This window comes from Pungitius pungitius, chromosome 12, assembly GCF_949316345.1.
Source record: "Pungitius pungitius chromosome 12, fPunPun2.1, whole genome shotgun sequence".
Taxonomy (NCBI): domain Eukaryota; kingdom Metazoa; phylum Chordata; class Actinopteri; order Perciformes; family Gasterosteidae; genus Pungitius; species Pungitius pungitius.
The window spans coordinates 19,764,016-19,790,241 of record NC_084911.1 but is presented as its reverse complement, the minus strand read 5'-3'; the positions used below and the strand labels follow the sequence as shown (position 1 = coordinate 19,790,241).

The 26,226-nt window shown below is 45.4% G+C and overlaps 3 protein-coding genes across 5 annotated transcripts; 1 reads left to right on the top strand and 2 right to left on the bottom strand.

The window, feature by feature from the left end:
• Window positions 1-113: 113 nt before the first annotated feature.
• On the bottom strand, window positions 114-4,291 carry LOC119221069 (epithelial membrane protein 2-like). Of its 2 annotated transcripts, none has more exons than XM_037477493.2 (5): window positions 4,147-4,291; window positions 2,621-2,708; window positions 1,971-2,079; window positions 1,301-1,441; window positions 114-1,208 (listed from the first exon to the last, which is right to left on the bottom strand). In XM_037477493.2, exons 2-5 carry the CDS (start codon window positions 2,696-2,698, stop codon window positions 1,048-1,050), a joined length of 489 nt encoding a protein of 162 aa, XP_037333390.1. In that variant the 5' UTR covers window positions 2,699-2,708; window positions 4,147-4,291; the 3' UTR covers window positions 114-1,047. The 2 variants fall into 2 exon arrangements, with proteins under 2 accessions (XP_037333390.1, XP_062421792.1); XM_062565808.1 differs by lacking the exon at window positions 4,147-4,291 and adding an exon at window positions 3,553-3,590.
• Window positions 4,292-11,262: 6,971 nt separating this feature from the next.
• Window positions 11,263-17,942, top strand: LOC119220619 (uncharacterized). The gene is made up of 14 exons (XM_037476729.2): window positions 11,263-12,060; window positions 12,414-12,557; window positions 12,715-12,833; window positions 13,109-13,274; window positions 13,381-13,499; window positions 13,877-15,305; window positions 15,471-15,560; window positions 15,769-15,944; window positions 16,087-16,181; window positions 16,435-16,562; window positions 16,638-16,818; window positions 17,258-17,411; window positions 17,505-17,574; window positions 17,830-17,942. The coding sequence occupies exons 1-14, from the start codon at window positions 11,589-11,591 to the stop codon at window positions 17,847-17,849; spliced, it is 3,363 nt and encodes a 1,120-aa protein (XP_037332626.2). The 5' UTR covers window positions 11,263-11,588; the 3' UTR covers window positions 17,850-17,942.
• Window positions 17,918-24,398, bottom strand: zgc:65811 (uncharacterized protein LOC393524 homolog). 2 transcript variants are annotated; one of them, XM_037476731.2, is made up of 9 exons: window positions 24,285-24,398; window positions 24,018-24,124; window positions 23,721-23,826; window positions 23,529-23,626; window positions 21,387-21,461; window positions 21,198-21,302; window positions 20,087-20,182; window positions 19,895-19,978; window positions 17,918-18,691 (listed from the first exon to the last, which is right to left on the bottom strand). In XM_037476731.2, the coding sequence occupies exons 2-9, from the start codon at window positions 24,081-24,083 to the stop codon at window positions 18,602-18,604; spliced, it is 720 nt and encodes a 239-aa protein (XP_037332628.2). In that variant the 5' UTR covers window positions 24,084-24,124; window positions 24,285-24,398; the 3' UTR covers window positions 17,918-18,601. The 2 variants fall into 2 exon arrangements, with proteins under 2 accessions (XP_037332628.2, XP_037332627.2); XM_037476730.2 differs by lacking the exon at window positions 17,918-18,691 and adding an exon at window positions 18,698-19,521.
• Window positions 24,399-26,226: the final 1,828 nt, after the last annotated feature.

The following is a 26,226-nucleotide window of genomic DNA, read 5'->3' as shown; positions in this document are numbered from 1 at the left end:
GAACATACATCTTGTTTTGAATAATGCACAATACTTTAATAAATTCAATCTTCAAATGGACTATTTGAAACATCTCAACTCAAACGAATAAAACAAGAAAACAACCTCAGTAAGTAGTTGGGAATCAAGTTTTAATGTTGTAAAAATCATTGGCATTGCATCCATAACAGTAGCAAAAATAAAACAGCATTAGACATAAAGAGCATTTTGGGAAACAAGACCTATTTACAAACTGTATCTCACGTTTTAAGATAAAAGGCAGTTTTCTGTCACGCTGGGCGGCAGAAAGGGGGGAAACGGCTCAAATTACCGCTTTAAATGTGGGTTAAACTTTAGATGAACGCATTAATGATTCATTCATTTTTAGCCCAACTACCCAACTGTTGATTTCTCTGTCCTACATTTATGTTTTGCCAAAACAGTGTATGTGTAATTTTTTTATTTTCAGTCTTTTAAGACTTTTACTCTGTCTAATTATTTAAAATAAGAGGAGATAAGTGGAATATAATTGATGAACTAACAATAAGATAAGTGAAAAATCATAAACTCACCCATTTTTATCCAACACTCATATCTATACGAGAAAGTGTTCATTACAACAAGAATGAAACAGCAAAAAAGACCACAGATTTTACTCCTCAACCTGCCTTTGTCACAAGCCAGGAACATTGGTAGATCTTAATTTATCACAGCATCTTAAATTGTAAGGCAAACTTTGTTCAGTTAACAAAAAGAATATTCCTAATCTTTAGATGCTTTAGAAACAGCACTCAAATACAACTGTGATTGATTGAACTTGCCTTTAACTGCAGAACGAGTGAAACCCTGACTATCGGAGAGCAAGATCAATCAAACCACACTATTTATTTGAGAAGATCAACAGGCTTCATCTGCAGCTGAATATACCCTAACAACTCAAGTCTGATGTCAACAACAGGCTGGCGTAATCACAATTTACACCGTCTGTGACTAAAATCAGATTTCAGCTGGCAGCGTAGATCCGGCCAGCGGTTATTGGGCTGGTTGGTGTTAGTTCAAGTGTCCGTCTCACGCCGTCTTCTTACGTAGCACAAAGTAAGTGATGGAGGAGATGAACGTGAGGGAGAATGCGATCCAGGCCAGGATGTAGCTGTGCCCGTACCAGCCGACGCTCTCGTCTTTGTGGAAGCGGTCCGTGTAGATGGAGGCAGCGATCATGATGCTCAGGCCTGGAGGGGAGGAGACAAGGACACATCAGGGAGGGCTCGGCCAAGGGGAGAGCCGAAGAGCAGAGAGAGAGAGAGGAGGGAAACAAACTCACAGGAAAGGAGCTGGAAAAGGCCGGAGATGGTGAACCTCTGTCCCTTCGGGAGGGTGAAGAGCTGAGCCACGAACACAAAGATGCCCAGGATGGAGAATATGCAGGCGAGCACCGAGCTGGCCTGCACTGCCTGGAGGTAATCTGCAGGGGGAGACAGAGCGAGGCGGTGAGGGTGCTGTGTGTGTCTGAGTGAGGAGGAGGACACGCCCAGGAAACACTGCAGGGACGCTGTGTGATCCCAGCGACCGGTGAGTCACTCCAACTCAAACACCAAGAACCCAAGTGTCAGACAAACAGCTAAAAGCTGGAATAGTCCTCTGCATGCATCCACATGAATGTCTTTTGGAGCAGATGATGGTCGTCATTTGCAAGGAAAAAAATAATAATAATTTGGAAGCACATTGTGCGTTTCCCAGTTCATTTGAAAGCTGATGTTTCACCTTCAGGTTTGCATTTAGTCAGTAGAGAAGAAGATGCCATCACATACTCTCGGGCTTAATCAGGAATGAGCCACATCTGACTCAAAACCCGATGACAGCCGCCAATCAAAGCTCCGATGGCGCTCATATGTTTCACCTTGAGAGGAACACTCGCAAATCGCAAATTTCGCTCAGTTAAAGAAACTTCTTCTCCTCCTCTCTGCTGCTTTGCATCATGGGGCCTGACTTACCGGATGGGTAGCTTGGGATATTGGGAAGATCAGTGTAGTTCCACACTCCGTCTGTCTGTATCCAACGGGCCCACACGTCAGTGGCAATGGTGTTAGTCATCCACCAAGCCTGGGGGGGGGGGGGGGGAATACATCATTATACATTTAAAATCCTAAGATCAAGTTAACGAATCACTACTCGGCAACACAGAAGTAATGCGGGGAATGAAAAGTATGGGTGTGTGTTTCGATCTGTGTTTTGTGGGCCAGGTGTGGAACGCACATCCGCCTGTCACTGTGGCCTCGCTTCTCTAGCACGCTTCCCTGTGTGTGTGTGCGTGTGTGTGTGTGTGTGTGTGTGTGTGTGTGTGTGTGTGTGTGCGTGTGACACCTTGCCTTCAGTCTAAATGCACTCGCGTAACAACGGCATCGCCCGCACGCTGTATTAAATATGTGCGTCTGAAAGGAACAGCGGCCCACTGACGTGGGAGAAAGGAATGGGGGCCTCCACCTCTTTGCTGTCTGTCAACATGCTGGGAGGTGCACATAACTCCGAGGCCCTGTCACTTCGACATTAGAACGAGGAAGGAGCCTCCGGGACGGAGCGGGGACGCCTGGAGGCTGCACAGCGCAGGTGTGTGGAACATCCAACCTCGGCCAGGTGTACTTACATTGTCAATGGTGGCCACCAGGAGGAGGATGATGCCTATGATGTGGAGGACAAAGATGGCAGCAAGGAGGATCAGCATGTTGACGGTGCTGGAGGGAGAGAGAGAACGAGTTAGACCACTCTCCGCCTTTCTATTATGCACGATGAATACAACTCATCCCCGACTTAATAAAAACACACACACGCACACAAAGCTACTAGGAGCAGAAAGAATAACAAAGGCCCCACACTTCCTGTGCGTCTTAGAAAGGCAGCCATTGACGACAGCTCCAAACACACACACACGCACACACACACTCAACACAAGGCCCAGAAGCTGGCAGCCTCTCAGGGTGTGGCTTCACGACTTCTATTCGCTTTGAGCTAACGCACTCCCAGCAGACAGCGCTGATCTGCAGCTCCTCTGCCGAGACGTGGACCTGCACACAAACATCTGTCAGGCAGAGAGACACCGTGTGCTAAAGAGAACATGTTCTGGAGGGAAGTTCACCGCGGCCAGATGGGTTTGGGCTTGTCTTGTGCTGCCAGGAAACCCGGCACTCCTTAAAATACCTGCCACCTGATGGCTGTGCTTAGACGTACAAACTGTCACACCGTGGAACCCCGAAAAGCCTCCTCTCTGCAATGTGCCTCGCATTACTTCTACTCTGATTATGATCCCTCCACAAGGGGGGGGGGGGGGGCTCTGCCCTGTGACACATGCCTGATCACGTTTTGGGCTGTACTATCAGTACTGGTGCACTGGGTGTGAACAGAGGAAGAGGAACATCCGAAATGTGCTGGTTCCCTGCACGTGAAAGGAGTGGTCAGGGGCTGGGTTCACTCTCACACACACACACACACACACACACACGCACACGCACACACGCACCCTGCCATGCCCAACGGCTCATTCACACGCAACTGCACACAAGCATGCAGACGCGCTCGTACATACGTGACCCCGCCTGTCCCATTCGTTTCTCCCAGTGAAAGGTTCGAGCTTCCTATGCGTTTTGTGTGTCGTCTCCTGCCAGATAACAAACAACCTCTGGAGACTGAAGAAAAATAACAAGCTAAAGTTAAATCCTCTGCAATAGCTTCAAAAACCAAACACCCTCGTGGCCCACTTGGATCCCATTTCCTCCGAAATCTTCGCCCAAAATGTTCCATCACGGCAGATGGAAGGCGTGCGTCTGAGGCCATGTGTGAGAATACCATGAGTCCCCAAAAAACAACGTCATATAAAATAAACCATTTACTTTTAAACCAATCAAATGAGAACCGCTCCAGGAACTGAACACATCTGGGAGGCAGCCACAGCTGGTTATAATAATAATAATATGCACTGTACATGTAGGAGTTTACTCACACACACCTGCTCTGGTCCTCAGCAGCCTTTTCTCTCCCTTTTTTACATTTTTGTTCTTTTTTTTTAACAAAAACAGAAAATACTAAAACAACCCTGTGGAACTCTTATTAAAACACAGCTGTTTTATCCCTCCAGAGCCTTTAGAGAAGTAAATTGAAGAAGGATGGTTGACTTACTGTTGGTGGCTGTGCGTCTCTTCAAGTCTAAATCCTCCTGTTCTCAAGGACGATCAATTCAGAGTCTAAATGCACAAAGACTAGTAACCTCTGCCCAGCCCTCTTTAAGTCCACACCCAGACATCACACACTCTCTGCCTCTTCCTCCCTCCCACTCTGCCCTCCCCTCTCCTCCCCCACACATGCAAACGATCAGCCACTATTTCCACAACTTTTGTGGTCAGGCCATATAAATATATATAGGTATATATATATATTTATATATGTCAACATATTCCATTGGTTTTTGGTGCCTCATGTCTTTGTCACTGTCTTTGTGGTTTTCTCCAGCTGATGACTCACTAAAGTTTCAAGGCGGGGGGGGGGGGGGGGGGGGGGGGGGGGGACTCCCATAAACATTTCCCATCATTGTCAATGATTCCTTGCGTGCTGCCATGGCAACAGACCCGCAGCCCAGACCCCAACCATTGCCGTTGTATGTGTACACATACGGGCGTAGTGGCGTAAAGTCGCCGCCCTGCTTTTTTCTCCCGCTTTTGTTAGAGAGGAAGGAGTTTCAGGGAGAAGGAATGTTGTTGGTTGCGAGGGAGAAAGAGGTGGGGGCAAACGAGGGCAGGTCATGGCTTGAGTGAGAGAGAGGGAGGGAGGAAGAGGGAGGGAGGAAGAGGGAGGGAGGAAGGCACGAAGGCAATGGGAGAGGAATTTAAGGTGGGAGGAGGAGGAGGGGGGCGGTTTGGAGACATTTCACACTAATGCAAGTTCATTAATTATGAGTGACCTTCGTTGCTTCATGGATGGTGTTGATTGATGCGTCTCTAATGAAAGCCACGTGCTTCTGCAGAAGGGTTCATCTAACAGCTCCCTTACTTACTGTGACACTATGCCGACACATGATAACACATAATGACATCTGCTTGTTCGTCACAAAGCTCGCTGATTGCAAATTGCTGTTCTTTTGTCAAATTGGTGCACCAATGGGACAGAGGCCAAATGCCGGAGCCTCGTTGCTATGACAACATCTAACAGGTTCCTCCTAAAAAAACACTGCTGTGCTCAGAGAAGCTAACAAGATACATCTTTGTATGTTGTACACAAAAAGCAACACATTCGCACAGCAGTAAACGCACACTCAAACAGAGTTTGAACTAGATTTGGGCTTTTTATAGTTTTACGAAGTGGTTTTAATCCCGTTGTAAAGGTTTTGGGCGGAGCGGCTGTAAGATGCTCTTACTGTTTCTGTTCAGTGTTCATCAGCATCGTACTTGAACAACAAGCTGCATTGGGAGCTCACTGCTTGCAGCTAAAACATTACAAAAATGTGGTGAGTTATCTGCTGTACATATTTCCGCATTCTGTCCAACATAAAGGGACTATTTAGCATTCAGATTTGAAAAAAACAGTTCCATGTGAACTTTTTTCTTTCAAAATGAACAATACCAGACAACCACTGATGTTGTGCCATGTAGTCCCTTTTTATCTATAGCACGGCATGTAATGAGGAAAAATATGTTTTTGGATTTTAGGGTGAAATGCCCCTTTAAACTATAACGTTTACTCTCGTACACTGGTAAACTGCCTGTTCAAATATAAACTATAATGAAGAAATTAGGATTATTTTTGTGTGTATCTGACAATCCTGTCAGATACACACAAATAGAAAGAGGCAGACAGAAATACCCTGGGTGTGTACTGACTGAGGTCGCTTGTTGTTTTCTGGTTCTGGAAGCATGCAGATCCACTAAACAGAGGTCTGAGGACCTGGTCAGCTTCATATCAGGATGCCACAGGTATGAGCAGGCAGGGTAAACACAGCCTTCAGAGATGATTTACCTGCCCATGCAGTGACCTTGAAACGCTTCAGGCATCGCGGCGTCTTCATTCCGCTCGGGCCGCGAGGCTTCACGCACACACTGCGGCCCTCAGGAATGAAACCAACGCTCTTCTCCTTCTTTGTGCAAGCTATTGTGAATGTGTTTTAATGAGGTTGTCATGGAAAATAACCTTTTTCATAAGCATTCAGAGCGACTCAGAGCATGAATGCTGATCACCGGCAGCATTGAAATGAGGAATCAAATGATGGCCCTGCCATGGTAACACTAAGTTTCCAGGCCGATCGCCATGACAACACAATCACACTCTGTGGGAACTGCAGTCGATACGAAAGCAGCGTTACTGGGGATCTTTCTGTTCTTGTTCAACGGTGTTTCAGACGCCACACCTCGAGCGCAGCACATAACGTTCAACCGGCCCCACCCAGATCCCTATGGGAAAGTATGTCAGTCCTTTGAGATTTCGCAATTTCAGGTTTGGGATCTATGAGTTGTCTAATCTTGTCAAAATCTCTGCTGCTGTCTAGTGAAGCCAAAAAAACACCCAGACGGACAGACAACTCCATCCACGCCTCCAGAGATAAAGCACGTCATCAATACAGGACCTTCACTCTTTCATTTATTCTATATATCTTTTAATAAAATATATTTATTTATTTATTTTTATAAAAAATGATGCAAGGGTGAAATAGAGCGCAGACAAGAAGGACTGACTGAGGAAAAGAGAGAAGTGAGAATGTGGTGGAACCTGATTGTGCTGTGGGCTGGTCGACCCCACCTTGCTGGTGAGGTACGGTTAAAGTGCGACGCGGCACTCCCTCCCCCCCCCCGTTCCACACGCCACAACTGAGAGTTACCAAGAGAAGGTTCGTATAACGTAAGAGACAGGCCTTTAACGCAGATGTTGGTGTATTTTCTGGAGAGGAGGTGGAAAAGAGTCACGTATCGACCAGCTATCGTTTGTCGGGGTGAAAACCTGATGCCACCGTTTACTTTGCCTCTGGTTGGGTGGGGGCCAAAAAGCAGGCAAATCACAGGCCTGTGAAGCAATAGGGTTGGGTTGAGGTTGGGGTTGGCCCGCCTGCGGATCGGTACTGGAGACGGTTGCTATATTGTCTCGACTGCTAATGCAAAGTATTATTGATGATGCCCTGAAGCTTCAGGGTGGATCTCTTGGTTTACTACACAGCGGGGGGGTCATCACCCGGCTGAAAGCAGGGCTGCTGTTCAGAAATTCACTGAAAGTCACAGATTTTAGAGAAGGGAATATTGTTTGTGAAGGGTTCGCAATGTTAGACAAAAACACATAAGTTACATTTTCATTGGCTATATTCCCCCCAAAAGACATTTGTTATAAACTGACAAACAAGACAATGGCAGGTTGCTATTTTTAGTTGAGTGATATATAAAAACAACCGATTGTGTGTTAGTGAGGACTCATCCGGGGGTATTTCAACACGATTGTGTGATACAAAGCCAGCAGAGGGGTAGTGAGTCACGTCACTGCTGCTTTACACAACAGTTAAGCTCTCTGTCTGTGGCCGTCTCACTGTGCTCATTCCTTCTCCTTTTACACAACGTCGATTTCTAAACTCCTATTATAAAGCAGCCCGGGCGTTTTATTCACAGCATTTACTGGGGTCACTTTAAAGAATTTAGATGTGAGTGTTCTGTTAAAGGCGACAGAGCAAACACAATGACAACTGTCAGGAGCTCGGTGTGCCGCAACTCCCGCCTCCCCCCGAGGCTGTCGACCAATCGGAAAGGTCGACCACCGGGCTGCTGCTCCATGAGAAGCTGCTGCACAGATTCTGGAGAAAAAGTAAACACATTCATATTGGACATAAATACTGCATACTCATCATTCTCCATGGGAGTGACACATTGCTGAAGGCACTGGAGAAAAGACGCACAACACACACACACACACACACACACACACAGAGCTTCCTTTCCTATTGCACTTCCCTCAGGAGGGTGATAATTATCAGTTTCATTTTCCAGTAATGGTCACCTCCCCAGTGTGTGTCCATGCCGTGGCCCCACAATGACACGTGAATTATTATAGGAAACCTATCTGTACCCCATCTGTAAGGAATTTAAAGATGTACATTTTCCAAAAGTTTAAATGTTCAGTGGTGGAATTTAGTTTAATTATGACCCCGTTTTATCACGATAATTGGTTGTTTCAAACACCCATTTCATTCCTTGTGGTGCACTGGGTTCAACACATGGTCACCTCTTAAAACACATGCCTCCGCTGAGTCGAGTAATACAACAACACGGTGACGTTTTGATAGCCATGCATGTAAATACTGTAAAGGCTGAGAATACTTAAAGTAGTAAGCAAAGCCTTTTTGAGTCACCTCGCAATAAGAAGTGAAGCCTGTTGTTGTTGGACTTGAGTGAACCGTTGCAACGTCACCTTCAACCACTGTGACGATTCCAAGTTGATGTCCCTGGACACGAGTCTCCTCCGGTGTGTATTCTACAGAAAAACAAGCGTACAGAGAGAATAATCAATAATCACCCCCTTTTTAAAGTTCTCATTCTTCCCATTGTGTTAACGACACCATTTTCATGCACATCAAATCTAAAACACGGCCACATTAGCCTTACGTGACAGTTCTTCTTCGCCTCCTCACAAAGAAAAGCAGACCTCGGAGAGCTGAAGACTTTCTGTGGCTAATTAGAAAAATTGGACATAAAATAAAGAATTTGGGTACTTCTTAAAAAAGTGGAAAGATGCAACCACATCATATTTGTCTGCAAATATCCAAACCTACCCACGATACTGCATCATTGTTAGTGTCACAATAGCAGCACAAGAGGCATCTTTGCATTCAGTCCATTTCATAATAATACGACAAATGTCTTTATCGCCCCCCCCACCCTTCAGTTCAAATCTAATTCAGAAGCCCTGCTCCACCAAACTACTTGTTGATCAGCTGGTCATCAGTTTTCTAGAAGGATCTGTAGAGCTTAATAAGCTGCAATGAGCACCAGAGGATGACAGGAAGGTACATCAGCTCCACTCTGTGACTCCAAGAACTAGTCCTACTAAACTCAAAATCTTCTTCTTGGGCCTGTCAAGAGAAGGGAGAACATCATTTTAATTTAATTGAGATTTCAGTATAAAAAGTAAAATGTCAATCAAATAGAAAATAGGTATCTAAACAAAAACAACTGTAATGCTTCCTATATATATGTTTGTGTGTGTGTGTGTGTGTGTGTGTGTGTGTGTGTGTGTGTGTGTGTGTGTGTGTGTGTTTAGTAACTTATACGCATGCCCACTGGCTGTAGTTACCTCAGAACGTGTTAGGACAACAAATCTGAAGAGAACATAACGTGCACTGCATTGATTTACAATTTAAATTAAGACTTGTCTTGTCTATACACTTGTATGGTTGTTTTTGGTCATTTCTGCTTTTTAGACATATGTATGTACACATTGATTATTGTCACCTAAATGTATGTAAATATGTTCAATGTTTATTTTATCATTGTTCAGCTCTATTTGTTCACATACTTGGCCAATAAAGCTAAGTCTGACTTACAGACAATTCAAATTGTTAAACATGTGTTTAATTTAATCTTGTCTGTATCATCAACTCTATTGAATCTTACTGATTTACTTACTTATTTCTATATTTCTATAACAATGTTTGAATATTTACAATTCCTTGTGGGTGAAATGTTGTAGACAACTCAAGCTTTGTGTTTGTCCCGAGGGCAAAATATTGGAACCAGAGAAGAAGAAAAGCAGCGTTGGGCCAAAGAACAGGCTGAGGATAACTTTGAGCAAAGGGACAATAAAAACTCATTTACGACATCTAAGAACATGCTAAACATGAATGTCTCAAACCGTTTCCATGCAACAAAAAAGGAATTCCTCATATTTAGTGGGGCCGGCATGTTTCCATGGTTACTGGCCAGCGCTTTTCATACTTGATTCACTTCCCCACACTCCAGAGCTCTTTTATGTTTTGTTTCTTTTCCCTCCCTTGTGAACATTACTTCATTTAACTCTATTTTCTCCTCACGTGATTTCTTCTCTTTTGGAAAATATCTGGCTCCTCCTGTTTCCTGCTCGGTGCCACCGCTGCGTTCATGTCGCCCCCACAAAGCCTCGCTCCCTCAATGAAACCCAGACACACACCGACTCAAGAGAAAACAACTCCTGGCTGTAGCTAGGCAACTCCAAATATGAGTCACCTCGCTGCCGCGCCCGTCATCATCATCAACTGATCCTCCTCCTCCTCCCCCCAAACAACCCATTGACACACACACACACACACACACACACACACACCGCCTCTTGTCTAGTTATTACGAGATTTCAAACTGTGACGTTATGTGTTTCACCTGATTCCTGCGGTGGAAAGACAGCCCTTAAAGGGGTCAAACTGTGAGAACATTACCAGTCTGCCCTCAGTCGATAACACCACGACCACAATGTGATGACTGACCATAGGCCGACGGTCACTCATTACCACACGTTGGAGATAGCAGTTGGTTTGGCTTGGTTTGGTTTGGTTTGGTTTGGCTTGGTTTGGTTTGGCCAGGTACGCTAGCGCACAAAAAGTATCTGTGTTTTTCTCCTGGATAGGTGGAGCACCCAGAGTTTATTTAACTTTTATTAGAGGCATTTTTTTCCAGGCCAGAGGGCGGTGGGGGAGAAGTGGCAATAAAGATTTCAGTTCAGTTATCTAAAACCAAACTATGAAATGCAAAGGATTTACGGGGAGTTAGGTGATCCACACATGATGGTAACAGTGAAAAAATGAAGACCAAGCTATGTCTAAAGATACGAATGTATGAACAACGTGTGTGTGTGTGTGTGTGTGTGTGTGTGTGTGGACAGGTCTACATGAACTTATCAGTGGAAATGATTGGTGCAATGTAGTAACGCCCTCTAGTGGACAGGAATATAGATTATGCTCAACGTCTTTAAAATGTACACTCAAGTGAGGGCTAGGTAGTAAAAATCGAAATCCTAAATAAGAAAGTGTACTTATCAAGCAGAAAATGACTGTGACAGATTATTCATTATATATTTAAATTGATAATTGTGTATTAGAGCAGCTAGATACCTACATTCTAGAGGATCTGTCAGCAGTTCACAAACATGTGAAACAGAACGAGGGTCCTCGAGTGGACAGCAGACAGAGTCAGAGGCACAAATAGTTTGGAACCACATCTCTAACAATCAACTTGATATGATTCTCTTTTTTGAAAATAGGGTTGTCCCTTCATTGTTTATAATTAATTACATTATAATATACAAACATAAAAGTACATATCACTTTTTTTTCAAGTATAAACATATTTATCAAGTGAATTTACTTCACATATTAAAATTGAAGTCGGGTCACGACCCCCAGTTTGGGAACCACTGTGGGTTCGCACACGGGTGAATGCACTTAAATCAAGTTAAATAAATACACATAAACGTGAGTTATTCTCATAATCCGCCGCGCACTGCGCATGTGCCACCTGTTCTCTAATTGGCGCCAATTAGAGACCAGGTGTGTCGGCAGGAAGACTTCAAAGACACCGCGGCCGCTCCCTGCGACCCGTGTTTTAACGCGCAGACCGAAACGCTGATCCGAGATGCATTTAAAGCAAACAGGACCCTGCTCCGGTGTCCTTCTCCTCTACACCATCACTACTATAACGGTACTTCCGGCGGCCGCTGTTTATTCCCCGCCGCCCAACTCTCACCTGTTACCTCTTCACCATGACCGGAGCCGCGGGCTCGCGCCAGAAGGCCCCCCTCCACTCCCCCAGCGAGGGGGCAGAGAGCGCCCGAGGCGGGGAGACGAGTCGAGACCCCCCCCGCATTTCCACAACTTGGAGGACGGGGCCCGCCAGCGGGCCGAAGCCTCCGGACTGACGCCCGAACACGCAGCGACTTCTGCAGGCAAAGGCCCCGGAAGCCGGAGCGAACCAACGCGGCGCGACGGTCCCGATAAGGACTGCGACAGAGGGGTCATCGAGCACGTTATTCCCGGCAGGTTTTCTATTGCTGGTCCGCTGGAAAGTCTCCCTAACGTGGGCTACCAGGCAGACTCCGCTGCTCCAGGTAAGCGGGCCCAGTGGTGTGTTCCCATTGAAGCAGCGCGGGGTATTCATATGGAAGGTGCATCAATATTGGATGGAGCAAAAATAAAAAAACACTTTTTTTAAAATGTGTGTTCTGCAGAGATAATCGCTCAGGATGCGGTGCCGTAATTTGTTCTATAGGCAGAGACTAAAACAATTATTTTCAAAAATATTTAACTGGGATTTTATCTACTTTTTACATTTGCATTAGTAAAGAGTCTCATATTTTTTCTGTAATAAAATTAACAGATTCCTCCTCTGAGAAGCTTTGTTTGTAAAAGACGGCCTTTGATCTCAGCCGTGAACTCGGGCGGTTCCTCTTTGCTTCACCAGGAGGCCGGGAGCGGGTCGGAGGTCAGGCGGGCCGCGGCCATGAGGCGAGCTGGCAGAAGCTGCAGCCCGTGGTGCATTGTGGAGACCACGCCATGACCCTCACCGTCAGGAGAAGACGAGCCACACAGCTCCAGCTGGGCCGAGGTGAGGCTGCCATGCCAGCATCAGGCCTCGTACGGTGACATCGGACTACAGAGGTTGACTTTGGGGATACAAGACACAAAATGGCAAAAGGTCTGGATTCTTTTGAATGGCTTTCGTATTTGTATTTTGATTAGGGTTGTGTCCTTTTGTGTGTCAGTCAAGGAGTCCTCCGTGCCCTTGTCCCAGCTGCCGGGTCACTGTGGCTACTCCGTTCACAGCGCGGGGCGAGACCTCAGCCTGACGGCCCCGTACGATGCCTGCCATGTCACACAGGAGGTACGGTATCCCTCCAATATTCTATGTCTAATACCAATGACCCTCAACTAGCTTGTCTTTGCTGTTTTTCAGTTATAAGTAAAGGGCACTTTACTCCAGGTTTATTGGGGTTTGTCACCGCATTGTTTAGGGACAGGTTTGATATGAAGCGTACATTACAACTGAGGTGACTCTCTAACAAGATGGTTTAAAGTTTTCATGGAGCGATGAATCCTATTTTAATGGTTATTGAAGATCTTGTCTGATGGATTTAATGCATCGCTTGCTGTATTTAGGGTGATGGTTATGCATTGCCTCTGCTGTGGAGGGGGACTCCGGTCAAGATGTCCTGCCCGGCCCCCCAGCCGGAGGCCGCGGGCCCCTACACCCTCTGCTGCTCCCTTCACAGCATGACGGTCAAAGTGAAGGGACTCCATTCCACAGAGGAGCTGAGGGTAAATGGTAAAAACAAAATGTCTTATTAGCACGCATTGTAATCTTTAGTTTTCCAGACATTAGTATTACATATAGTATTATGTAAACATTAGTAATTGGTTGTTCTCTGCAGTCCGAGGGAAATGGAACCCTTTGGGGGAGTTAGCGGAGGTGTGTGGCTACACGGTGAACACACGGGATTCAGAGATGATCATTGCTGCTCCATTCACAACGTGTGGTGTCACAGTGAAGGTGAATATGAAACCAACTCATGCGACATTACAATTAGTCTCATGTTAAAGATTACAATGATTTTTTTCATAAAATGCCTGAAACCATGAAGTTGAACTGTACAAAACGTGTTTGAAGGAATGAACGCACGCAGTGCTACTTCTGCTGGAATCAAAGTGCCTACGTTTAGAAGTTTAACTTCAGGGGGTAAAGGACTAAGATTAAAAGTCTTTAGTCAAAGAGTAACAATAGAAACTGTCTCAAACCAGCTCTGGCGTACAAATGTGCCCTCCTTGTTGGAAGCTATCCATAATTATTCTTTACAAAGGTTAAATATGAATTCCCTTTACTTGATTGTTCAGACATTAATCACCAAGAAAATCTCCCTTTTTCCTCAGGATGGAAACTACACCCTTTCCCTTCAGATTGGGGAGAGGACAGTCACCCTGGCCTGTCCTGTCTCCCCCCCCGAAGAACTCTCGCTGACCCATCAGCCCGTGGTCAACAGCCCCCCTCTAACCAGGGGGCGAGAAGAGCACCTGCCAGAACCCCTGCTGCCATTTCCATGGGTTCCACCTTTCTACCTGGCCCCACCGTACCACCCCCACCCTACATACCCCCACCCTACATACCCCCACAAGTATCCAAGTCCTGAGGAACACGTTGCAGATAACCCTGCTACTCCCGACCCTACATTGGGTCCTCAGCCCCCCCCTGCTGCTGATTTGTGGACTGACGAGCAAAACTACCCCCCCCAGCCGATCCCTGCCAGGGAGTCTGATGAACATTTTGGTCTCCACAGTTCCCTGTTGACCACAGATGGTACCGATAATTCAGGTCCGGTATACCCGGAGCCTCCTGTGTTGGGGGGGTCAGAGAGGCACAGTGCGACTCGCTCCCTCCGCTCGGATACAGGCGGACTGATTCAAGGTGACTCCCCCACTCCTCTCCAGCCCCCCAGCCATGCCTTCAATCCGTACTATCACTACTACCATCATCCTAAGATCCCCCTCCCTGGTGCACCTAAAGACTCTGACCCCGGTCCCCAGTTTTCCAGAGAACTGACTTTAACGAATTCAAATAATCCTGAAAATCCGGTGTTTCCCCTCAACATGCAACGGCCTGAGGTTCTCCGCAGAATAAACTCTCAGCAGGTCCTCCAGCCTGTGCCTAAGGCTGCTTCTCATCCATACACACTGACTAGTCCTACTAAAGCCTCTGCACTGGATACACCTGGTCTTCCACAGCCCTATCCTTACCACTCCCATTATCCTCCACCTATTGCACCGCTCGAGGCCAGAAGAATGGCTCCTCTCAATCCGGACACCGCTGCAAAAAACAATCTGTCCAACGCCTTCATTCATCCCCTCCCCTGCTCATCCTACGGATACAACATTAATAATGATGGACAGAGACTCTCTGCCCCAGCGGACAAACCGCCCCTCACTTACCATCCAGGGCAGGACGCTGGTGGAGCGCCGCCTACGGACCGGCCCGCCTTCCCCACGGCGTCACCTTACTATAACCTTCCTTACCTATACCACTATCACATGTATTACGGTCCTGGCGGTTCACCCAGCGCAGGTCATCGCCCGTCTCAGACCTCCGGAGCTTTGGTAAATGTGCCACCAGCCCTCGCACCTCAGCGTCCCTCCCATCTTAATCATCAGTCCATTACTACTCCTACCAAATCAACAAATGATGTTCCAAATGACCCTCTATATCCTTACTACTATCATTTCCACTCCAACACTCAGCAACAGCCATATGATGCTCTTGGACGTCCTGGGGGTGAAGAAGAAGAGCGGCTGGATGATGAAATGACAGGTAAATACCAGCAGCTATTTTTTTTTGTAGTTTTTGGTATCAGTGTTTGCTTCAGAACACTATTGTTCAGCACTCCCAGGCTACAGGTCCAACATCCGGCTGTAACAGACACCTGCGTCTGAATGGAGCCGTTCATGTATAACCGGCTCTTTCTGTTGCACTCAGGTAAACTGAAGGCCGCGCCCTCAGGCCTGGGCTCTGCCTCGGAGTTGAGCTGTGCAGTGTCCCTCGGGTGCTGCTCCTACCCTGTGGCGTGTGAGTCCCTCCCTCAGCACATCCTGTCAACAAATGTCTGAGAAATGGACTATGAACCCAATCTGAGAATTGCATGATTTATGTGTGGAGGCTTTGAGGCTAGAAGCAGCCCCCAAATCGCCCAATCAAAACATGGAAGTATTTGGCGGTTTTAGCAGACTCTTAAATATTAACACTTTATTCAAATCGTTTGTGTGTTTGGCGACAGCGTGTACAATGGGACGGCATTTAATCCTTGCGCTGCCGGACTCTGTGCTGGAGCCGGCGGTGGCCCCCCCAGCCCATCCGTCTCGGCGCAGTAATGCGTCCTGCGCGCTGTACAAGCTGACCCCTGACCGTGATCTCTATGCCGTCCCCTTGGAAGGCTGTGGAGTTATCCGACGTGTGAGGAACCCTTTAACGTTCAATGCATGCACAAAGAAATGAGGTCTGACGTGGCTGAAACTACAGAAGCTTTCCAGACTGACCGCTGGCTGGTATCACTTGCAAATGATAAACCCTCTTTCTAATATCAAATCCCACTCAGGTGTTTGGTGAGACGGTGGTTCATCTGTTGGAGGTCCATGGAATCCACTCGCTCCAACGAGGCCACAGCTCTGAGCTGGTGAACTCTCCCGTCAGGTGGGGCGTTACTGTTGAAGGGAAACTCTTTGTAAAATCATGATTTCAGATTTAGAGATCTTTATTTTCAAAGGGCACCATTTGTTTGTGCAGGCTTTGTTCAGCAATACACGTTCAGCAGTTTTTTAAACTAATTCTTGACCCGTTTACTGTGCTTGTTTGGACTTGTTTCCTAGATGACACTAACGGAGCATTTCCAGACAGCAGTCAGAAAATAGGATGTTGATGCTGCACCCACTCTGTCTATTCATAGGTTGATGGTGGCATGTAGCTCCTCCCCGGGTTCTCCTGGTGAAGTGAGACTCCATGTGATGGCTCAACCTCCTCCTCCTGCCCCTGTGCACTCTCCACCACCCGCTGTTACTCTGAGAATAGCCAAAGGTGACTGTCTCCTCTGCGTTCTTTTTAAATTTCTGATCCTGGCCAAACGCTGAAGTACTGTCCTCTTCCTCCTAGATGAGTCCTTCACTGGCTTCCACCCTGAGGCTCACCTGCCGCTCAGTCTACTCCGAGGAAGACCAGTGTATGTGGAGGTGAGCCTGCTGAACCCCCCCAGGCCCGGCCTGGTGCTGCTGGTCCACTCCTGCCTGGCTTACACTCGTGCTCCATATGAAAGCTGGATGCTGATCTATGATGGGTATGTTTTACAAAAATAATAGTTTTTATTTTTGCATTGTTGGGCCTTGTAATTATGCACCTCTAATGTGCTCTATCCCAGAATAGAATCCAATATAAATGTAATAAAGGCCCCATCTGACAGACAATGGCATAAAGGTGTGTTAACCAGATTCTTTGTCAATTTGTGGCGCCGCCATGACTGTTGGTTTTAATTACAATATTCATATAGAATTAGGAATGGTGTTCATTTATCACTCTGGTAGTCATCAACTTTCAAAACATCTCAAAAGCTAACTGCTTTTCATAAGGTTACTGCGGGAGAAATCTATTTGGCACCTCATCAAAGTGAAGGGGTGCACTTCGGCAACATGACCTGAAACTCTGCCATTTCCGTGTTCTTGCATTACGTACTCATGATTTTGCGTGTAGATTTTATATTCTGGCTGTGTGTTGTTCAGCTGTCTGGACCGTGGTTATTCAGAGCGGCTTCTTCCGCCACACCACGAACCCCGCCACACCTGGAGGGTCGTCTTCTCTGGCTTCCTGTCGCTGCACTCACCAAGTCTCTCATTCACAGCTGGAGGAGGATACACTCAGCTGCAGGACCCAGAGGTACCGCCCACTAAACATGCTCACACAAGTAACCCTTGTCTTTCAAAGTTCAGGCTGCTGCAAAGACTATGATTTCTTTCTTTCTCCCATCAGATCTACTTCTTGTGTTTGACAGAAGTGTGCTCTGCTGCACACGGTGACTGCGCTGTAGGCTGCATCAACGGTAAGCTTCGCAGTGGAAACCTAATGGGGGGCCTCGGAGGGGTTTTTGTACTTCATTTAGTTTTATTTATTTAAACCGTGGGTTCCAACTTAAATCTTCTACAATAAATCTGATCCACTGACTTTTGCCTAGACAAAAGCTGCAGATTGTTGCCTTTTGAATGTAGAAATAGATTTACAGAATGTAGTCTTATTTCCCAGTGCCCTTCAAAGAGCTTACAAACCAGTAAAACCCTTTATTTTCCTTTCCTTGCAGGTCCTAAAAGTGAAACGTAAGCAATGAAATAAACACTTCAACACAGATGCACTTTGGTTTTGTTTCATGTAAACAACAAATACACCAGTTTTATAGAGGGACAAGATGGGACATTTATTTAAAAATGTATCAATGTAAGCGTGCAATGCAATAGTACTACAGTAGTATTGGGTGACTCTCGCATACACACTGTAAACTTCTATTTGGTCCGAAAAGTTTTAGCAGGAACGTAAGAAAATACAAAAGTAACAAATCCAAAAAGGGGTTTTCCAGCGTTTAGCTGCAAAACAAAGGCGTCCATACAGTCAGTTTAACTGTCTCAAAGTGTACACAATGACTGTGGAAAGCCTCACAAAAACAAAATGCAATCTTTGACATGAAAATAAAGTTCTGAGTGAAACTCGTATTCAACGCACTTTAAAATGGCTTCCTAATGGATTATAAAGCACAATATGAGTGCATGATTTGTTTCAAAAAAGGTCTGTTGTGTTATTGCGGTACAACACAATGCTCATTAATGTGTAACAATATTTTGGTTGAAGAAATGTGTCAGGTTACTTGTACAGGCTGTCTAGCTGTGACAGTTGAATAAAGGCTCATTGTAAGCAAACACAAAGCTACGTGCGTGACTATTGTAAATAAAAGGAGCGGTTTGCAACAGCGTTGAAATAACATTAACAGAATGGAAGGGTTCTGTGCCTTAGCCTGTGTTCCAGCGCTGGATGCTGTCAATGAACCAGAGGAGGGTAATGGTTGAATACCCTAATCCTCTTTAGTACACGGTGGTATAGTGCGCCGTGATGGCCTGCTGGTTTCTCTTGGTCTGTTTCAGCAGGATAATGGCACAGATCAGGGCCATAATCTGTGATGCAGACAGGGGGGGGGGGGGGGGAAGAAGAAGTAAAGACCTGGGATGGATAGTGCGCCCATGCAGTAAACCATGTACTCCTCAGCCCCTTCAGGATTAAAACCACCACAGAATGAGTTAGAGCAACTAGTGGGAGGAAGTGTAAAAAGGCAACATGTTTAGTGCTTAAGTATATGTTGAAAGGGAAAAATCCAACCCATGTATTTTACTGTATGAACAGTTTAAATCATTAAAGATTGCAGCTAATGGAGCACTATGTGTAGAGGGGAATTGACTTGGCTTTGAGTTATTAAAAAATGCATAACTAGAATGGGTAAATCGGTGCCTCACGAGAAACATTGCTTTTAGTCACCAATACAACGGCTTTCAAAGTCTTGAAGTATCAGCATTTGGCCAATAACAATCTTTTCTAATTCAACACATCAAGTTTCAGATCTGTGGTATTGGTTCAGGTCCTTTAAACGGTGGATTTTTCCTTTTTTATAAGCAAGCTGGAGATGCTCAAAGGTGCTTAACATGTTCAGCCTTGAAGACAACGACAGACTTGGTTCTATGCTAGAGCCTACTGGGTTTTGAATGGGGATGAAGTAAGCATGGAACCCAACTAGAGCAGTCTAGGACTGAACCATAGGGATGTTGGCCACGGTGAGGGGGGTGAAGATGACTGGGTCCTGGTCAAAGTAGGAGTTGGAGACAAATCCATCCTGAGGTGGTTGAGGGTTAGTCAGCACAGAAGTGGAGTGAGTCAGCACGATGTACTGAGCCGATGCGTGTGACAGACGGATCTGTCTGCTGAGGGTTACGCTGCAAATAGCAGCTATGAGCTTTGAGCACAAAGGTTGAGGAGAATGAAAGGGTTATGAAATAAGAGGGGGGAGTATTGGTTAAAAGAAACAGGTTTAGAGGGATTAGAACATGGTCATATACTTTATGAACACGATCAAGACAAATTAACCTTAAGCAAGAAATGTTTTTTAGTTTTACTTAATAGACACGTAACAACAGTATAAAGAGGCAAGCTGACTGTTTCTGAAAGACTTTACAGGAAGAGTTGTGAGGCAGTTTAAAATATGGTTCCACTCATAACTACCGCTAACTAACTACCTACCGCTGCCTTCAGTTGCATGTACACAAAACATCAACTACCTTTTACAGAGTATTGCGTGTCCATGTGCAGCACGTCACGCGTGGACTTACCAAAAGAGCCCCAGTTCCAAGAAAGATGCCCATCACCAGCTGTGCTTTGCTGTCATAGAAAGACGCGATGATGGCGGGGCAGCCCTGCAGCGGCAACAAGACGGGAGGAAGCGTTACGGGGGGCTGCTCACTCACACCACGTTGGGCAGGTGTGCCGAGGGGACACGGGCTACCCTCTGGATAACAACTTACAGGCATCTTGATGTGCTCAAGGAAACCATCGGGCGAGGGGCAGGTTTTTTGGACCCACTCAGCGGGGGCGAACCCGGTTAATCCACAGCAGTGCAGCTGCACAGGAGGGAGAGGAGCAGGTCAAGGACGCTCACAAGTTCATAATTGTTTCACGTTCTTTAATACACAGCCACAAAAGGGAGTCATTATGAAATAGATGACAATTGTCAAGAAAATTCCAATGCAATCATTTAAGACATTTTTTTTTTAAATTAGGAAAAAAAAAATAAAGATTTTTTTAGGATAAGGTTTATTTTTTTAAACTGGTTGACATCTCCCACCAGAATTAGCAATAGTGTGGTGGAAATTTGACCTATTAAGGGCGACCTACAGAGAATTTTGTTTTTAACGTTAATAGAGCTTAACAGGACACAAGCAACTGCTCCGGTACAGAAAACATCCCAATCAGTTTAATATGTAAAAGACAATAAATCAATAATGTACAGAGAGCGGTTCGCCAGACTGTGGGACTAAGGGGATTGTTATGGGCGGATTTGTAGGAGTAAGATGCACACAGTCTAACTTTGGCTGCTTATATCTTGTGAAAATGTTCTTCTGTGGTCGCCAACACAAGCTAACTTTGCTAACTCTTGGCTATGAGTTATCAAATTCCACCTGTTTGGAAAAAGCAATTTAGAAATGTGGTCATGGCCAGCAAAGATGTTTTGAGATCAATTATCACCGATTTCTTCAATGTCTGGGGTGATATAAGAGATAGTAGGGATATTTGTTGGAATAAAATGTAGTTTGGTCCTCCAGATACCAGGCCCAAAGGTCAGCAGCCGCTAGTGCGGCGTAACACCCAAGCTAACGCTAGCTCGTTAGCTTGAAGTTGAACATCTCCCTTTGGTACTTATCGGGCAAACGCACTCTTTTAGCACGTTTTAAATATTCTGAAAAAGCCGCCGGGAGTTTTTGGTCCACAAGTTAGTACAAACTATCTTGATGTAGTCTTATTTTTATAACTTTACACTTTAGGCCTTCTTGCCAGTAAAAATATTGAGTACAGTTTGGAGTCAAACTATGTTTTCGTATCCCATGGTAAGGGAGGCGATACGAGTTCTGTACTCACCATGTTGTGGATCAAACTGAGAGTGGCAGCAATAAACGGATCTCCCCCGCTAGTCAGATACAGCGTATACATGCTGGAGTAGAACTCCACCATTTTCCCTCCAACCTAATGTGTACAAATGAAAACATTACCATGAGAGTAAATATGAAGTATTAATGATGGCATCTTTGACCACTTCTTCCCTCTTACCGCGTCTCTGTTGGCGTAACCCAGTACTCCAAAAGCAACTTCAGCCACCGCCAGAAAGGACACAAGCACGGTGAACTGGAAGGAGGGGTAAAGAAACCGGATTAGATCATCTCACGTTAATAAACTGATCGGAAACAACCAAACGACATAACACACCATTATCTCCTGCTAGCGTGCATGTATCCACCTTTTTTGTTTTAACCAGGGGGAAGGACGGTTATAACTCACTAAGCGCAATAACTAATGATTTAGAGCTTTTCTGACATGTTCAGGCAGATACTTTTACAACACATGCAGATAAAAGGGAATTTTCTTTATTAGATTCACGGTTCGAAGTAAAACGTGAAAACTGTTGGCTCGCAGATGTCTTTGCTGGGAGACAGTTGCATGTTGCAAACAGTGTCTCCGTCTGTTCTCGTCCCGCCTTTGTGCCTCGCAACGCTCGAGGAATGACTCGGAGGCTTCTCTGGCAAACCCCGGAGAGACGGGACTAAGAAAAGAAAGAAACACGGATATCCCAACATGTGTGCATTCTGAACGTATTTAAACCCAACCGACAAACACAGGAGGTTGCACACAGCAATCTCTGAAACTGACTCGTTCTATGCTGTCAAGAGCAAAGCAACAGATGGAGACGCTGTTTGCAACATGCAACTGTATTCCAGCAAAGACATCTGCGAGCAACAGTTTTCACATTTTACTTCTAATAAATCTAATTAATAAAGAAGATTCCCTTTTATCTGCATGCGTTGTTTCAGAGATTTAAACCCTCTCGGGTTGGGAGGTAGGCGGATACAAACATGAAATGGAGAATGTGTGTCTGCCGGTTACAGGAAGTGGTTTTAAAATAAGTCATTACATTAAGCATCACTTTAGAGGCACTACATCCTTCTGAGCGAGTTCATGTGGTTCCCTTGTCGTGCTCTGTTAGGTTTCATGTTCCCTGTGGTTTGATCGGAGGAATCACATCGTGTCCTTTTTGCGACTATCAATCACTGCCACACGTGGTGGGCCCTCCCAGGAGCAGGAGGGGGGGGGGGGGGGGGGGCGATTGTAACGCGAGGGTCATTGTGACCTCACTCGTTAGAGATCCTACTCCCACACTCATCTGCTCCTCTACAACCTACTGTTGCCTCTGCTTTAAAAGGCTACCCAGTGAATATGGTGCGCATAAGTTCATTTAGGAATCCTTTTAGGATCAGGTTATTGGGTCCTAACAAATTTGTCTCCTAAAATGATGGGTTTTAACTAGTGCTGTCAAACGATATACAAACAAAATATTTAATCACGATTAATCACATGTAGCATATATATATATATATATATATATATATATATTATATATATTATATAGTTAACTCTCAAAATGAATCCTAATTAATCACAGATTTTTATCTTTTCTAAATGTCCTTTCCTTTATTTTTTTCCCCCAAAATTTTCTTTTCATTTTAATGCTCTCATCAACATGGAAATGTGGATGGGCTTGCTTTATTTGACTGAAAAACATCAAAATAAAATCATTAAGTGCACATTTGAGGTAAACAAAGACTCAGCCTATAGCATGGCTTAATTTTTTTAATTCGCATGCACCTAACAGACATGGGCAACGCGTCATGATGACATCATCCACGGACCCCATGAAGACCCGTCTAACAGCTCGGGGCTGGTCGGCCAGCAGAGAAGTTCACGCGGACCTGGCTGCTCCGTTTTAGAGGCTCTTCACGCCACATCTTGAGAAGACGGAGTTAAACCGTCTCGACCGCCGTGCGTTTGTTACTAAGCAACAAAGAACGCGCGAGCACGAGTGACAGGTGGAGGCTTTTGATAAAACTACACCGTGCAGGTGAAGGATGTGGCGGCACAGAGCAGGTGGAGGAAAACCCGGAGGACAGACACAAGAGAAGAAAAAATGGTCATGAAATTAAAAAAAAAAAATGAAGAAGAGAAAGTGAAAGAAAAGTCACGTTAAGAATGGCTGGTTCATGATCCAGCTGAAAAAAAGACAATCAAAAATAGCTGCCAAACATAACACTGGCGTGCACCTCATGACCAGCAGGTTTTTGTGATGAAACAACAAAAGAGGAAAAAAAGCGAGTCCGTTGGCCAACATTACGAAGGAGCCAGCGTGTGAAGGCGTCTCACCACTTGCAGGGCCCCTCTTTTCTCGTTGCAGGTGCCGTAGTCTCCGAACATCACCACGATCAGCAGCACTGAGCCCAGGACGATCATGATGGTCACAGCTGAAAAGGAGAAACACAGATGTGGATTTGAATACCCATCAGAGGTAAAACAACATGAAGAACGATCCAATTGATCAGACGGAAAGGCACCGACCCGTCACAAAGGCACTCGAGTTGAGTTCCGCTATTTGGAAGATGGCTCTGGTGCTGTAGCTGAACCTCAGCCACATGCCGAGGCCCAATAGGGCGACCCCCAACACCTGGCAACACAACACAACACATCAAAACCACCGCCTCAATGTGGAGATCTCCCCCTCTTGGTTTTATTATGTACTGTTGGTGTTGGGGGGGGGGGTAAAGAAATGAAAGAAAAACTTACAATGCATAGTCAAATTGGAAATATCATTCTTTTTTCTTCAAAGACAAAAATATCATGATCTGAAAGACTTACCGCAAAGATGATGTTGAAAATGATCAGGGCATACTTGCAGAAATGGCCACAGCCATCCAGAGCCATGACGAGGAGCTCGGGGAGGGGGGGGGCAGGGCGTGAGAAGTCTGTAAAGGTGAAGTAAGTAAAACGGATTAGGTTACCTCGTCACTTCACCCTCTAAATGACTTGATGTTTGCCTTAAAGTCTTTCCGTGAGGGAACCGTTAAACACGTCTAAACGTCGTGAGAGCGCCAGCCACGACACACACGAGGTCACAATAAATACCTGGATCTGTTGGACGGGTTCTGGGTCTCTGTCCGCTGGCACGGCGTCTGGAGAAATCAAGTGCACGTTTTCCCAAGCTGCGTGCGCCTTGTACAGTAACGGCCCGCCCCTTTGACTCCACTCGGTGCAACCATTGGACGTGAGGCGTGACCGACGCAAGGCGAGACCAATCAGCGCGCGGTGAGCGGCGGAAGGGAGCGAGGGAGCGAGGGAGGGGGGGGGGGGGTAAAAATGAAAGTTAAGGAAACGAGAGTTAAATAGTGATGGGGAAACCGGATCATTATACTGACTCGGTTCTTTGAATCTAGTTCAGTTAAATAGAAGAATCTTTTTTCGTTCATTTCGACGGGGGGGGGGGGGGGGGGGGCTGCTGCTGCTCAACATTTTATAGCCAATTCCCCTTTTTAGAATATTGTAAACGTGAACTTTAACGTCAGCTGAGAACCAAAACAGAACAAGAGTAACAGGAAATCTCGCCATCTCTCCCCTCACGCACACACACACACACACACGCGCGCGTGCACGCACACACACGCACACACACACACGTTATACATGCATGAGGGTGCATTGCCCTTTTGCTTGGTTCACATGTTCTCTTTGTCGTCCCACTCCACAATAATACCCTGTGTGTAGTTGTGTTAAACATTTACATCAGCTCTTTATTATTCTGCCATGTGAGAATAGGATGATTAAGACATGCAACTAAATGGATTCAACAAAACACCACATAAACAGTTTATGAATTACAGCCATCATTACACAGGGCGACTGAAGTACTCCTGTGTTTCTCGTGGCTGTTACATTTGTATAATTTGCATAATACACACACTACCCATACCTTTAAATATATTTAGGAAAACGAGAGGAAATATAGATTAAAATAGTCAAGGAAATGAATAGTGTTAAAATGAGTTTATAACGTTGTAGGACTCACAGTCAAGCACAATGGGAGTAGTGCATGTTTGTGTGTCTGTACGTGTGTGTCACTCAAGGACATGATCATATATCATTAGCTTATAATGGGACCATTGAACCATTTAATGGTTATCATTCAGTTGTTAACCACAGAATGTGTTCATGAGGACATATCCTGACCAAACCCTCTGCTCCAGACCCTTTGTTATTCTAATTTTTTGCTCATTCTTTACATAAATAGTCTTCAAATCTTGAAGGATCCTTCTTCAATGAAGCCCACTTTTTAGTTCTTTCAATCAGGAATCAGGAAACCTTTATTGCCATCATATGTTAGACATACATGTAAATTGTCTTGGCGGTTGGTGCATGACAGAAGACAGAACAATAATGACAACATAGTGCAGAAATAAGATGAAAATAAAATCAAAATATAATAAAATATATGCCATGGGTTAGTACGCTAAAGCTATGGGTTAGTAAGTAAGAAGAGATAAAGGTAAGTTTAGAAATAAAAATAAAGATAAAGTGCACCAGCTGGATGTAAGCCAGGTGATTGGCTGCCATTCCAGCAGCTTTAATTTCTTTCTCTGAAACCAATTAAGAGTTTCCTTGGCTGTGTGTTTGGGACCATTGTCTTGCTGAAATGTCCACCCTCGTTTCATCTTCATCATCCTGGTAGATGGAAGCAGATTTTTATCAAGTCTTGGTACACTTTTCCGTTCATCCTTCCTTTAAATATTATATTCGACCCGTCACTCAGAAATCGCTCAGGAGCACCTGGTCGTGGCTGGTTTATGGGGAAATAATGTTCTTACTTCCGTCTTATGGCCCCAGCAACAGCTCGTTGCAACATGCACCGAGCTGTTGCTGGGACCGTCACCAGGATGTTTTGCAACAATAAGTTGTCAAAGGGCGTGATCCAGCTCTTCGTTTTTACTCTCCATGTGGCACACCTTGGTAATGAGACACCTTTTTATAGGCCATCAGTTGGGACTTAACCATGACAAGGGGCAGGAGTGCTTTC